The sequence below is a fragment of the Corylus avellana genome, chromosome ca2, assembly GCF_901000735.1.
Source record: "Corylus avellana chromosome ca2, CavTom2PMs-1.0".
Classification (NCBI taxonomy): Eukaryota; Viridiplantae; Streptophyta; class Magnoliopsida; order Fagales; family Betulaceae; genus Corylus; species Corylus avellana.
Window position 1 is genome coordinate 40607531 of NC_081542.1, and position 15505 is coordinate 40623035.

The 15505-nt window shown below is 36.3% G+C and overlaps 3 protein-coding genes across 3 annotated transcripts; 2 read left to right on the plus strand and 1 right to left on the minus strand.

The window, feature by feature from the left end:
• The first annotated feature begins 1640 nt into the window (after positions 1 to 1640).
• LOC132172533 (WUSCHEL-related homeobox 9-like) lies at positions 1641 to 3971 on the plus strand. Its single transcript, XM_059584047.1, has 5 exons — positions 1641 to 1698; positions 1871 to 2127; positions 2240 to 2926; positions 3529 to 3719; positions 3824 to 3971. The coding sequence occupies exons 2-5, from the start codon at positions 1992 to 1994 to the stop codon at positions 3827 to 3829; spliced, it is 1020 nt and encodes a 339-aa protein (XP_059440030.1). The 5' UTR covers positions 1641 to 1698; positions 1871 to 1991; the 3' UTR covers positions 3830 to 3971.
• Positions 3972 to 8991: 5020 nt separating this feature from the next.
• On the plus strand, positions 8992 to 11255 carry LOC132170785 (ras-related protein RABA1f-like). The gene is made up of 2 exons (XM_059581888.1): positions 8992 to 9369; positions 10603 to 11255. Exons 1-2 carry the CDS (start codon positions 9149 to 9151, stop codon positions 11033 to 11035), a joined length of 654 nt encoding a protein of 217 aa, XP_059437871.1. The 5' UTR covers positions 8992 to 9148; the 3' UTR covers positions 11036 to 11255.
• A 1178-nt stretch (positions 11256 to 12433) lies between these two features.
• Positions 12434 to 15505, minus strand: LOC132172979 (uncharacterized). Its single transcript, XM_059584546.1, has 2 exons — positions 15041 to 15505; positions 12434 to 12631 (listed from the first exon to the last, which is right to left on the minus strand). The coding sequence occupies exon 1, from the start codon at positions 15418 to 15420 to the stop codon at positions 15049 to 15051; it is 372 nt and encodes a 123-aa protein (XP_059440529.1). The 5' UTR covers positions 15421 to 15505; the 3' UTR covers positions 12434 to 12631; positions 15041 to 15048.

Below are 15505 nucleotides of genomic sequence, written 5' to 3' on the forward strand. Positions count from 1 at the left end.
GGCAATGGAGGCCTAAGCGTAGCGCATAAAACAATTTTGCCCTAAAATCAACGATGAATGCTACACTTACTCTCATTTCTTTATGTAATTTTTTTATACCCATATGTGGCTTTTAAAATTACCATTAGATCAAAATCCAATAAAAATCCATCTCATATCAAATGATGGTATTAAAAGCCACACACACACACACACACATACATATATATATATATATATGGATGTGAAAAAATTATGTAAAGAAATGAGGGTAAATATTACATTATTCAAAATTAAATACCTCTGTATGATCAGTTGTACAAGTTATTTTGTGGCTACATAAGCCTACAAAAGAAATTGTACATGCCTAAAAGACTAAAACGGTAAAAGCCTTAAAGAAAAAATAAAATTACAAAAATACACCATAGTTAATTATATTTATATATGTATTTGCTAAAATCATATACAATTCCAGTCAATGGGGTCTTCAGTGCCAAAAAGTATCGATCCCCCTAGTCTAGCTCTTATGTTAGGAATTAATTTAAAATTGGTACCGAACTTTAGGATTTATCGAGTAATATTGCATGCCCTTAATTTATATTAATTAATCATTACCAAAAGAAAAAAAAAAAAAAAAAAGTAAAGAAAAGAAAAGTTGATCACTTGATAAGCCTACAAGATAGGAAGAGTTTCTCTATCTATGCATTGATTTGAGTCTGTTGGTGCAAATTTGCTGTTTAATTTAAAAATTAATTATAGGTTAGCGGATTTTGTTTGATTCTAGAATGTAATACGTCATCTTTGACACTTGTAACTTTATAACTTTGGCTATGATTGATTAAGAGTTTTTGTTCTGTATTATTTTATCTTTATGTTCGTTTATCAATAAATAAAACTGAACTGATTCCTTTAAAAAAAAATAAAAAAGAAAAGAAAAGAAGAAGAAAGATTGGAAGAGTTTCATTGGATGACTTTTGGCCTCTCTTTTTTATGAATGCTCATAATTATTTCAATGTGTAGAGATGAAGTTAACATGTAAAATTCATTGATTGCTTAGAATTATAAAGTTATCATTTAAGGAATCATTTCTCCACCAACCCTAATAAAAACTGCCAAGTTTTTTTCATAGTGCAAACAATTATTCATGGTTTATTATTGGTCTCAGGTAACTAATTAGATCCTAGCTAGTGACATTATTATTTTTCAAGACTCAATACTCAAATTAAAAAGAAAAAACTTGGAATACATAATAATAAATAATGACCCTCGAGTCAATCCAAAACCCACCTTAGTTTGGCCAGAATAAGCTAGACCTGCAATTATGATCCCACCACCGAATTCCAATCCATTTCTACGTGCCCTTATTGACTTTCAAACACCCCCACCCCCCATTTATTCCTGCAACAACCGCTTCCCATTAGAATAATCCTCCAATTAATATCCCCTGCGAGCAACCCAAATGAAATGTCCAAAAGAAATCTAAAAAGAAAGGCGAAAAAGACAGTGATCAGAAGAGAAGAGAGAACCACCCCCACTTCTCTAAAGCTATAAAAACCTTAGCATTAACAGCTTCTCTGCCATCTCTGAAGAAGATTCTACTAAAGCCCCCAGCATGTGTTCCTTTCCATGTTCCCTTCGCTTCTCTTCCGGGGGGAAATGGCTTCTACTTTGAGCATTTATGTTTTAATGCGAAAGTGCAAGCAAGGGATGGGAGACAAGGTACCACCCTCTCTCCTCTCTTTAAATCTTTCTCCCCTTTTTATTTATTTGGGTTTCCTTTCTCGTATATCATTTCACAGGCGATTCCTGTTGTGGGTTTCGTCTCTTTTATATTCACATCTATTTTTTAATATTATATACTCTAATTTAATTATGGTGTACACTTTGGTAGGTGCAGATCAGGCTATAAGAGAAGTCATGTTCATGTTCCAAAAACAAGACCAACAAAAGGGCTGTTTCTCTTTTGGTTGGCTGCTTAATTAGCCATCATCATCATCGTCATCATCATCATTATGGCTTCATCTAACAGGCACTGGCCTAGCATGTTCAAATCCAAGCCCTGCAATTCCCACCACCAATGGCAGCAGGACATCAACTCATCTCTCATCACAAGTGGATGTAACAGAACAACCCCTTATACTAGCTCAGGTAATTAAAACCCTTTTCAGTTTTCCCTCTAGATCCCTCAAAAAAAGTTTCAGTTTTGGAAACTTTCGCGTGACTCAAAAGATAATTAATGCATTTGTTTTTTTCCAAACAGTTAGTGGGTGTGAGGAACGCACGCCGGAGCCAAAGCCGAGGTGGAATCCAAAGCCGGAGCAAATTCGCATTCTAGAAGCAATTTTCAACTCCGGCATGGTGAACCCTCCTAGAGACGAGATAAGGAAGATCAGAGCTCAATTGCAAGAGTACGGTCAAGTCGGTGACGCCAACGTCTTCTACTGGTTTCAGAACAGAAAATCAAGAAGCAAGCACAAGCTCCGCCATCTCCAGAAGCAAATTACCCAAAACAACCCTTCAGCTGCAGCCACCGCCGCACCTTCATCCTCGTCATCATCTTCCGAGAAATCATCTCCCAAGAGCACCACCTCGATGGGGTTTCCAAATGCTAGTAATGTTTCGAGCTCTCAAGGTGGCTCGGTGAACCACACCTATTTTCAGTCTCAAGGCGAGATTTTTCCAGAGCCTTTCTTCTTCCCGGTGCAACCGGCCGGAGGGTTTTCGTTTTCTGAGCTTTCGAATGTTGTTCAAGTACCCGAAAACACGGTTGGACCTTGCACCAGCCTCTTGCTGAGTGAGTTGATAATGAGCCATGGCGGTGGAGGTTCAAAGAAAGATGAAGAACAGAAAGCCATTAAAGTCCATGATCATCATCAGCTGGATTCCACTGTTATCCCTCCCTCTTCTACTGCTGCTACTGTTCCATCGCCCATCAGTCAAATTCCAGGTAAAAAGAAAAAGTTCAGTTTTCAGAGAAGCAATGAGAGTGAATATTTTACCTGCGGTGAAAACGGCAGTACATGTTGACAAGAAAAGTCTATACAAAAAAAAAATTACAAGCGTTTTTTCAAGTTGATTAAGTTATAGTCTGATTTTATTTGAATTTGACCACAAAACCTTCTATCCAATAAAGTATTAAGAGTTAACCCAAGAGTTCTGATTGATTATTTACACTAATCCCCCTTCTTCACTGAATAAATATATAAAATATATATAGTTAAGAGTAAACAAGGTAGAATGGAATATATGTTTGTTCTTGTTAATACAAAATAAAACACAGTGGCACATCGGATTAGGTGGTGGACGTGATTGATGTATGAGCTTACTGGTACGGACGAGGGAAGGACATGTTTGTCATATTAGGAATAAAGCGAGGATGTTCTGGTCTTTAGGGTTCCGGCATTTACGATCTGTGTCTAGATGGACGTGTGCATGGCTTGGGATTATTAGTCTTTCTCGCTCGCTAGTTGTTGCTTCACTGTTCCTCTGGGGTTTGTTTTGTTTTGTTTGGTTTTGACATACAAATTTGATTGTTTGTCGTGCTGACAGGTGTAGGTGGCCCGGCGAAATCAACGGTGTTCATTAACGATGTGGCCTTCGAGGTGGGCGCAGGGCCGTTCAACTTGCGTGAGGCTTTTGGCGGTGATGCGGTGCTAATTCACTCCACAGGTCAGCCGGTTCTCACCAACGACTGGGGCGTCACCGTCCAGTCACTCCAGCACGGCGAATTCTATTATCTGGTGCGTACGCCCTCCCTCGTATTACGATCATGCGCCTTAATTAACTTTACAAGTTTTAATTTTGGTAGTAATTATTAATTAATGTGTGTTTCTTGGGTTTGCAGATATAATACGAGAGTGTGGAAGGTGAAGAGATGGGAGTTGCTAATTATGCTACTAGCTATGGTTACTGTGCGTTTTATTTGTCTCATGTCTTTAATTTATTAGGGTTGAAAATAGGCCATGTTTGGATAATATGAAAAGTTGTGGACGGATCGGACTAGTGTTTAATGTTTATTGTCAAAGCAATTTAAATAGAATGGAATTTGCTCTTCTTTAATTAATCCTATATATATATATATATATATATATATATATATGAGAATCGAAAATTGGGTCATGAGTAAAGGAATTGAACACCTTTTATATATATATATATACGCAATAAATGCATGTGAAGTGAAATCCAAACGAGGTGATATCATTCATTCTCGCAAATTCCGCCAGCTTATGGGTTGTTCTACTTGTCGGCCGGAACCACCCGGTGGTTTAAAGATTTGGGAAACTCTGGATAACAATTGAATGTTTTATTTTTTATTTTTCAGACGGGAAAAGTGGAATTATAACCCGTGATTTTTGCCGCTCTTAATTATGAGAGAGACAAGGAAAGATGAATTTTTGAAAACGTACGCTTTCAAACATCAAATGAGAAGTAGTTCATTTAACAACTGAGTGTATAAATTGGTATATCTAAAGACCTTTGAAGAGGTCAAAACTTTAAAGAGGCTGAGCTACTCTCGGCTGGTCCTAGAACTAATGGCCTTTGTTGATGGCTAAAATGGAGGATAAGGAATCGCCTTAAAAAATGGAGGAGTAGAGCTGGTTGAACAAGAAGAAAGAGCAGCGGTGGCCTCCCCTACAAACACCTCCAAGTGAAACAATCTCTGAGTACGTGCTGCCACGATTCAACCACTATGGTTGCTAAGAACAACTGAAGCAACACAAAAAAGAGGACGAATCGTTACATCACGATTAACTTTAAAAGATCCAAGAAGAGAAGGAATCCAATGCGATGCAAAGAGAGTGTCCCGAAGTTTGAAAGTTGCATTGAAACAAGTGGTCGTCATTCTCTTGATGTGACACTATATTTGGCATGTCAACCACTATAAAATTAGGTTAAACTGTTATACTTGTTACAATTTATAGGGTACTTATCATGTTTACAAACTAATATTATATCAGTTGATATGACGCATTCGTAAAATATTGGCATACAAATAAATTTATTACATAAAATCATCTTAATATATACATGCCTCCATCTTGCATAAAAAGGGTAGTGCCATAGTCTATAGATATAGAATATTTGTGGATACACGTATAAATTATATATTTGTTGGTCTAATAATGTGGACATGCAAATGGACCGATATATGGCAAGTTCTTCGTTGAAAAAGTAAACAAAAATCTAAGGAAATTAAAAAGATGACATTATCCTTATTTATCAAAAATGATATTACTTTTGAAACAATTTCCCATAACATTAATATATTTATGAAGAAGGGGGTGATGAATCTAGTAATTAAGATTAAGTAAATTAATAAATGATGTGATTGATATATGAAGGCACTAGCCAATTAATGTAAGCATAGCCTCGAAGTGTCTTCTTTGCTGATGGTCAAATCTCATGACCAGGCTCTTTCACCGAGCCGATTGACGACACTTCTACGTTAAAAACTAGTGTTGTCTTTACGTCTTTCCTCAATGTCTGATGTGTGTGTGTATTTATATATATATATATATTTTCTTTGTTCCAAAGCCAACATTCGATTGAAGGAAGCGAAACAGAGAATGTGTGATGTATTTCCACTGATGATCAGTTCGCAGGGATGAGAAGAAGAAGAAGAAGCAAACAATGCATGCATAAATACTCAGGATAATAATAGGTTGTTCCATTAAGGTACAACGTCTAAAACATAAATAGCTCAGAAAAAACAAAAACGAAAGGAAGAACAAGACAGTAATAGTCATGGAATTGCGGTGTCTGATCCCATCAGTGCTGCCATTGCTTGCACGAATCAGATGAGCTGACCCAAAACGGAAAAGTACTAAATGTTTGAAGACAATGAGCAGTTGTTTTAGGCATTTAATAAGGCAAATCTTCCCGGCTGCTGATCTGAAAATATATATGAGATAGGAGTGGTCATTGAGATTGCAGATTAATTACGTGCACACTGGTGTCAACAGTGTTTTACTATAACTCCGATTTGACTGAGCGATTTGGATTTGTCAAAATTCCTCTCTACGTCACACCCATTACTGTGGATTTGCATGAACCATCACGTTTGATAATCATCACTCCCTCTCTCTCTCTCTCTCACAGGTGTTTGTTTAGAATCCGGAGAAGAAGAGAGTTGCAGAGGTGAACATGGCAGATTTGGAGTCCTTGAAATGGTTACGTGGCGTGAGATAAGTGGGTGGATGCCCATCTGCGTGCATGTGATCCCACGAGGGGATTAGGTATTGGAATAGTCACCTTGATGGGATTGTTCTTGTCCTCCAGATCTGATTAATCTGCAATATTTTTTTTGTTTTTTCTGGACGAAATGTGATCATTTGATATTAGAACGCCAGCCTAGACACCTTCTTTTGAATCCCAGTTTTCGTAATTATTTGTATGGATGGTTATTAGTAATTTTATATGAAATTTATTTATTTGAGTAGGTGATTGAGCATTTTAAAATTTATTTGATCACATAAATCTTATATATATATATATATATATATTTATTTATTTATATATAATTTTTCAATGTACTTGTTAAACTACCATTTATTTTAAAAATTTAAGTTTATAGGAAGAGATAAATTTAATCACTTACTTTAACACTCTCCCTCACGTGTATGCTTAAACTCGCTTTTTAATAGATAATGCCCAGCATGTGGAATATTTAATTTAAATAGAGGTGAATTGACGAAGTCAATGTTCGATCTTAAAACAATTGGCTCTGATACCATGTAGTAATTCGTGAGTCTAACTCATCTAAAAAAATCAGTTCTATAGGAGTGAGTTGTTCATTCTTTTATAAACATGTACAAGGTCTTGTCTACAAACAATATTTGATTATTCCTCAACAATACCTATTCAATTTAATTGTAATTCAAGCATGTAATTGCTATAGATTCTTATTCCTTAACCTTAATTAAAGGTGGAGAATGGTATTATCTTCATTTTGAATGAAAATATTTAATGGTTGAAGTTTTGTTTTGTTAAATTTAACGGTATATACAGAATAATGTTATTAAAAAATCTAAATAATGCGACAATGTATTCACCCCCGATACTTATTGGGGGTGGCCAAGACCACCCTTGGTAAGAATCTGAGGTGGCCTAACCACCCCTGATAAGGGTGGTTGCGACCACTCTAGAGGGCTTTCAAGGTGGCTAGGACAACTCAAATTCTTATCGGGGGTGGTCTTGAATGGAGGTAGCATAGCCACCCCCACAATTTGCTGTGGGTGACCGATCACCAATTTAACCAACTTTTTTTATTTTATTTTTAAAACCTTATCTATTCTGTCAAAAATACGTATTTGTCTTTGTAAGTGAATAGCTTAGAATAACTATTCTTAAGAATAGAACGTAACTAAACAAAAAAAAATGATTATTCCATAAAATTAATCATTATAATTTAAGAGTCTATTCTGCAAACTTTTTAATAGACAAAAACAATGCCGTACAGACTTTAAGAAATAGAAAGTGTGCATTAAATAGGTAAAATCAATTCTAAAGAAATGGTTTTTTGTTTTTAATCTGAATCCCGAGTTAAAGAGTCTAGTATTATCCATTAACTAATTATCCTTGTCCAGGGAAGTGTAGACCCAAGCCCATATATAAACAAAAATCATTTGCATACGGTTTTGGGCCTAGGATTGGCTGAACAATGCAGACCGTATTAAGAAAGGCAACAACTGTATTGTACAGTGTTGATATAAAGCAAAATTAATTTCTACATTAAAAACATTTTTCAATTGAATTCCTTTAACAAAGAAACCCATGCACCACTTCCATCTTAATTTACAATGGGATTAAAGATTTGGCCATTCCCATTACTTGCTATTGTCAATGCTCCTATAGCTAGGGTTGTGCAAAAACCCGCCCAACAAACATCTACCTTGCCCCTAACCCGGTTTCAATCGGCAAATTCCAAAATGTCATATTCAAATGTTGGAAGAAATTTTAAAATTTTTAATAAAGTCGGGTTAAAAGTTGGAATAGGATAAGATTAATATATTTAGGATAAATTATAACTTGAAACGGTGTTGTATTGACACACCTATAAAACCATCACTTTCTCACATTGTTCTTGCTAAATATTTTTCGCGATCAATAAGGATTTACAAATTGGAATAATTAACACCGATCACATGTAATTATTGATACTAACAATTAGACAACAAGTTATTGTCACTGATAATGTTGTCATTGATTATTACTATTGGCCAGTATGATGCTTAAGTGTTTTGGTCTATGCCTGAGCCAACCCTAGGAACGATGCCCGTGTCGTATTGTCATTCAAGCACTGTGCTAACTCCAAAACCATGTCTGTCCCATGGAATAGGATCCCCTCCATTTCAAGCTTGTTTGTTTAATTTTTTTCAAACACAGGCTGAGCTTGAGCTTATCATCAAGCGAGATGATCATCTATTAAAGCTCAATTCATGTAATTTTCAAACGAATTTAAGTTATATATATTACATTACGAAAATAATTTATTTTGAGAAATGATATAATTTATTTTATTTTTAACCATCTCCACAGTAAATTGATGAACACATCATTGAATTTGTATAGAATCCATATGAATCCACAAATCTAACAGTTGATATATTGAATTTTTATGATGAAATAAGAACAATATTGACGTGAATCCTCATTTATTTTTATGTTTTTAAATACTTAAAAGATGTTTGCAATTAAAAGTTAAAAATAAAAAATAAAAAATAAAAATACAGTTATACGAATTTATACAAATTTGACTCGTTTAATAAACGAGCTTAAATTTTTGTTCGGGTCGGTTTATATAAAATGGAGCTGAAGCTATTTATAAACATTTTGATTAATTTACGTGTCTGTCCAAAATTAGCATAGAAAACTACCAAAGGTGAAAAACCAGATGAAGAAATGCAACTGAAAAATGTTCCATTGCCGGTAAAAACAACTGAAAAAAGTTCAAAAAAGTAATTTACCAAAAAACCATTTTGCCAACTAAGGAACCCCATATTTCCAGCTCCCTCTTCTTCTCAGACTCTCTCACCAGGCCACCGCTTTTCACACAAAGAATGCTTCTTTGACACCAAAACCCAATTTTCCCGGAAAAATCATAACTTACTGCACAGCGATTTTCTTTCTTTCCAAACGGCTTTTAAAGAGAGAGTTTGTGCAGGAGATGGGGGCGTACAGATCAGACGATGATTACGACTACTTGTTCAAGGTGGTGTTGATCGGGGACTCGGGTGTGGGCAAATCGAACCTGTTGTCGCGGTTCACGAGGAACGAGTTTAGCCTCGAATCCAAGTCCACGATTGGCGTCGAGTTCGCCACGAGAAGTATTCGGGTCGATGATAAGGTCGTCAAGGCCCAGATTTGGGATACCGCTGGCCAAGAAAGGTTCTCTTCTCTTCTCTTCTCTCCCATTTCATGTCTCGGATTCTCTTTTATGGATTTGGGTTTTTCTGTGGATCTTGAAATTGCATTTGGGTCTTGAATTTTTGGGTGTTTCGTGGATCTTGAAATTTCCTTGGATATTGTTACATGGGGTTATATAGCGTATATGGATTTCATGTGGCTACCATTTTTCTTTCGTCGACACTTTTTTACACTTTCTGAGAAAATTGAGGGAAGGAGAAGAAATGGCAGCTGGAGTTTGCTAATTAGCACAAAGGAAATTTTATTAACTTAATAATTGTGCAAGATTTAACTGGGTTTTTTACGATTTTCTATATGGAACCGATATGCAGCCTTTACAAGACAAATGAAAACACATTATGTTACTTTCTCCTGTTCGGATATGAATATTTTCTTGTCATGGAAATCCGTGTTCAGGGCATATTTTCGATATTATATATTGGTTGGTGGCATTGTTGCATGAAATTCTTGTTCATATAGACTGGATCCAATTGTAAGGTACTAAATTGAAAGAGTAGAGGAAATAGAGAAATGGAGGCTTGATTCTGGAGTAAAACATAAGATATTTCAATTCCTCCTGTTCCCTACTGCTGAGACTAGTTAAAATAATACTCTAATTTTCAACAACTGCCCACTACAGGTTAGCTGCCCATAAGCAATAAGGCCCATAACATACACCACCCCTTCAAAGCACCTTGCCCACAAGTTCATAAGCTCAAGAAGATTGTCCAATTCACTCCCCATCTGGCAGGAGGTCTCTACCATTTGTGCTTGAATACTGAGTCTAATCTTCATACAATCTCAAATTTGGCTCAATTGTCGGGCGAATTCCTCCAATGTCTGCCTAATTTCTGGATTTCCTTCTTCTTGTCATTCTGTTTTCTAGTTTTCCTTGATTTAGATTCTTTATGGTGTTTGGTTGCTTAGGAAACTGACTATACGAAAGAGCAATTAATTCTTTGGATCTATGGTTGATTTTGTAGTTTTTGGTTTTAGGAAAGCAAATATCTTGCATAAGCAAAGCCAAACATTGAATCTTTTTGTCTGTTTTCTTTATGGGATTTTGTGTAAATTAATAAAAAGCTCCTAACAAAGCTTAAAACTAGCAGAATCGTATTCTTTTGAACATGAACTTGGGTGCATCGTTCTATATTGAGTTGGTTGAATCATAACACTTGAATATATTCATCTTATTTCACATTTTCTCTGCTAAAGGTATCGTGCAATCACGAGTGCCTATTATCGAGGTGCTGTGGGTGCTTTACTAGTCTACGACGTTACCCGACATGTTACATTTGAAAATGTGGAGAGATGGCTGAAGGAGCTTCGGGATCACACTGATGCCAACATTGTGATCATGCTTGTAGGAAACAAGGCAGACCTGCGGCACCTGCGAGCCGTTTCCACCGAAGATGCCACGTCTTTCGCTGAACGGGAGAGCACCTTTTTCATGGAAACATCTGCTCTCGAGTCCATGAATGTTGAGAATGCATTCACGGAAGTGCTGACGCAAATTTATCATGTTGTAAGCAGGAAGGCCCTTGATGTTGGGGATGACCCAGCAGCCTTGCCCAAAGGAAAAACAATCAATGTCGGATCCAAGGATGATGTATCAGCTGTGAAGAAAGTCGGATGTTGCTCTGCTTGAGCATGGAGAGGAGATGTAAAATTTTATTATATTTGAACTTCTATGCCCTGTTCATATCTTTGTAGAGGTCAGCTGACTGAGCAAAAGTGCTGTCAATAGATCATTTATTTGTTTCAACGTTATTTATTTCTTGGAAACAAGAGAGAACATGTCTATGTTTTCATTAACTATTTGCACTTCCTTTTTGTATTAATAGGATTACTAAGCTGCTTCGATTTAATGTCAAGTATGGTTTGTTGCTGAAAAGATAAAAACTAGTTTCTTCTTTTCTTTTTTTTTCATGAGCTTAATACTGGATTATAAACTTTGTTGAATTCAATAAAAAAATAAAAAAATAAAAAAAATAATTCAATGAACTCCAAACCGGGATTGAAACTTTTTTGCAAAAGAAATATGAACCTTTGATAGGACACCCTATCGTACAATTGCTCAAGATATGAGCAGTTATATACATCACACGGGTGTGCATGATACACGGGAATGCATGAACAATCATGCACGTCCGTGTTTAATTTTTTTTTTAGAATTAAAATATTAAAATATAATATTTTAATTATATTTATAATTAAATCACACGGGCGTGCAAGAACAGTCATGCACACCCATGTTTAATTTTTTTTTTTTTTAATTAAAATATTAAAATATAATATTTTAATTATATTTTATAATTAAATCACATGGGCATGCATGACTGTTCATGTACGCCCGTGTGATATATATAACTACTTCTCAAGATGAGCAGTGATATACATCATGTGTGCCTGTGTTTAATTTTTTTTTTTTTTTAATTAAAATATTAAATATAATGTTTTTAATTATATTTCTCGATGATAAATCAGCGCGTCGTGGCCCATTCGTGCGTGTCAGATATTGATATCCTATCTTAGCGATTGATGCCACATGTACGAAACGTCGTAGGGCAAATGAAGTGAATGGGTGTTCATTTATTATTATAATTAAAATGATAAAATGTAATATTTTAATTATATTTTATAATTAAATCACGGGGGTGCATGGCGTTTCAAAAGTACGCGTAGGTGTGATAATATCACTACTCCTCGAATTGGTAGTGATATGCATCACTGCGGCGTCGAACGGTCATCTACTTGCTCCGATGTTTATTTTTTTTTTTTTAATAATTAAATCACATTGGCGTGCATGATTATTTATGCACACCCGTGTGATGTATATCACTATTCCTCCTGTGTGATATGTATCACTGCTCCTCAAGTTGAGTAGTGATATACATCACATGGGCGTGCATGAACCTGTGTTTAATTTTTTTTTTTTAATTAAAATATAATATTTTAATTATATTTTATAATTAAATCATGCACGCACGTGTGATATATATCACTGCTCCTCAAGAAAAAAAAAAAAAAAAACTGAAATCTGAAGACTATCAGTATCCACAACATTTATTGCTGCACAACCTACAAACAGATCTCTCCCATTACTTGAAAACGAACCATGTAATGTAAGATACCTTACCAAAAAAAAAAAACACACCACAATACTTTGAAGACACTGTACACCAAAACGAATTGAAGGTTCAGGTGTCAACGGATTGAATGGCTCTCTGCAATCATCTGCAATCTGCAATTATTCCATATGAATAGAGTAGCATGAAGAGCTATCATATGGCACATTTTGTAGCAGTTCTATTAGATTCAAAGAAATAATTTAAAGCTGAGGTGGGCTTATTCTTCTGCAACCTATTTCCTAAACATCCATCGGAGTTTTGCTCTACTAGTTGCAGTACATAACTGCTCAATTTTATGGGGGCCAAAGGACCATTTCTATTCTAAAATACGACCATTGAAACAGAGGTTTGGAGATGCAGGAAACAGGTTGGAAAGAATATCTTGAACTAACCAAAGTAGATATCAGAGGAAATAAGATAGCATATATTACGACAAACACCTGAAATCAGGTCTATTCCGTTAAAGAAGGTCTCTCTCGTGGGACAAGCATTGATAGTGATTTTTTTTTTTCTTTTGAGTTAGTTATGATTACTCACTCAGACATGCAGTCTAATAGCTGGAGAGCAATAATTGACTGCCATTTTAAACACTAAACTTTGATCAAAAACCCATTTCAAAGCATTTAACAGAACAATAACCAGTATCAGTGATGTTTTATGTGAATTAGTTATCTGTAGAAAATGGAACCCAACCTCATCCTGTTAGTAGGATGACAGCACAAAAGTTACTGGAGAATCCTCTGTACTAACATCTCACCGGTAATGTAAAGGAAGAAAGAAGAAAAAACTTCATGAAGAAAAGTCAATTGGCTGGGGTGCAATAGTCGCTCTCTGCATCAACAGAGATTTTCTAATATCTTCGTCAGAGTAGCAGTCCCATGAAATAGATGGTCAATGAAGAAAATGAAGATCAATCACTCAATGATATATTACAGAACCAGCATGACAATGGTTAATTATATATCACAGTAGACAGAAAACTCCTCAATCTGTCAAGCAGATGATGGATGCCTGCACCATCGCTTGTGTTTTGAAATGATTCATGTATAGTGGCAACCCTCAAATTCAAGACTGGTAGCAGCAAGACTTCAAGCTGTAAATCCAACTCAACCTGAAGAAAATTGCTACTTCCCATCTAAGACTAACGCACCCAGAAAACATATGGAAATCACATAGACTACCAAACCAGTAGACAACCAACTAGAGATAGAGTGATATGATGCAAAATTATATTATTGACCTTTCAAAACCTATGATGTCTTCAGCTGGACACAACAGAGGGAGTAATTCTAAAAGTCCTCTTGTCTCCCTCAAAAAATAAAGTGGCTTTTAAAATTACCATTTGATCAATCACAAGTTCAATAGTGATTTAAGAGCCACGTCATTCTTGGAGGGACACAAGAGTGACTTGTAGCATTACTCCAATAGAGGCCTACATAAAGGTACAAGACTCACCCCCCTATACCTTAATACAGAAAAGTGACTAGTATCTAAGATAAGAGACAGCTGCACCAGGCAGGATATCCAAGTCCATACAAAGTGTCTTTAGGTACAGAGTAGTGGCAAGAATGGCTACCATTTCAAACTCAACAATTTAAATCAATCAATTATATGTGTGCAACTAATTACAAAAGCTCTACAGGCCATACAAACCCTCAAGAAAACAAGCAACTGTTGTAATCAAGAGGTTTGGATTCATGTAACAAGAGAAAGGTTTTCCATTCCTTAGCTGAATGCCACCACCACGGGCTACTGACTAGTAAGTCTTGTTCTGCAACAGTATAATAAAATACTCCAGAAATTAGCTGTTACTCCCCGTTGAAATTCTATGGATCTACCTCATTAAACAAATGGTAGTCATACGCTGATGCATCAGGGTTTCTCTTTTTGTTAATCTCCATTAATCTCAATTAAAGTAATAAGATTTCATAACAAATCTCCTAAAGCCACAATTTATCATCACCATGGAACTTCACAGGAATCTTAGTGGCACTTTACAAGCTTCAATAGGCATTTTAGTACATATAAACCTAGTGGAACACGTATGCAAGTGGGCACCTATCTGGGGCGCAAGATTGCTGAAATACCAGACACACACCTTCACATATCAAACCTTAAACGGTTATCAGCAGTCACAAAACCGACACATGTCATTGGTAGTCTATGCCTTTAGGCTTTAGCATCATCCGCATGCTCTATAGCTAATTAGATAAAGAGGCCCTCACTCTTAAAACTAAATGCCTACAACTTTTGAAGAATTCAAACAAACACGGAAACCACCTTAAACTATTCGACAAAAACCAATTCAATCTGAAATGGGGATAGCCATTTTCCCAATCCCAAAATTCGATTTTTTATCGAATTAAAACATCATAATTCACAGGATAGCTAACATAAGATTCAAATTTCAAAGAAACCCAGCAAAAGGGTCCTCAAAGCCCATAAACTCCCATAAACTCAGACCCCAAAATCATCAATTTAGAACAACTGAACAAGAACAAAAAGAAAAAAACAGAACTCACCCACTTTATCAGCGAGCTTCCTTGGCATCATCGGTAGAGGAGGAAGGAGAAGAAGAAGAAGAAGAAGTGGAAGGCTCAGGGGGCTTATCGTGGAAAGAAGGCAGGGGATTGGAGCCCTTGATGATCCAACCGAGGGCGAAGAAGGAGACCCCGGCCAGAATGGCAGTGCCCCAGGCGTGGGAGTACCACTTGCTGTACTGTCTGATGGCAAACCTCCATTGCTCACGGAGCGTCGCCGGGTCCGGGTTCGTAGTCTCCGGCGGGTTCGGGTACCGAAACTTTTGGCCCGAGAAGTTGGCGTCGTTGCTGGGAATCTTATCAGAAGAAGAAGAAGATGGCAGATCTTGAGGCTTATTGGGGTCTTGGTGGTGATCAGTCATGGTGGGAAACTCTTGGTTTTCTGGGTTCCTCTCAGACACTCTTCAACGGTGGAGAGTGAAATATGAAGTGAGTTGAATGGTTTGA

Excerpts from the sequence above, each read along its gene's own strand:
- LOC132172533 (XM_059584047.1), top strand. The coding sequence starts at position 1,992 with ATGGCTTCATCTAACAGGCACTGGCCTAGCATGTTCAAATCCAAGCCC. Across the intron at positions 2,128-2,239 it reads AACCCCTTATACTAGCTCAG|TTAGTGGGTGTGAGGAACGC; the intron begins GTAATTAAAACC and ends TTTTCCAAACAG. Across the intron at positions 2,927-3,528 it reads GCCCATCAGTCAAATTCCAG|GTGTAGGTGGCCCGGCGAAA; the intron begins GTAAAAAGAAAA and ends TCGTGCTGACAG.
- LOC132170785 (XM_059581888.1), top strand. The coding sequence starts at position 9,149 with ATGGGGGCGTACAGATCAGACGATGATTACGACTACTTGTTCAAGGTG. Across the intron at positions 9,370-10,602 it reads GATACCGCTGGCCAAGAAAG|GTATCGTGCAATCACGAGTG; the intron begins GTTCTCTTCTCT and ends TCTCTGCTAAAG.
- LOC132172979 (XM_059584546.1), bottom strand. The coding sequence starts at position 15,420 with ATGACTGATCACCACCAAGACCCCAATAAGCCTCAAGATCTGCCATCT.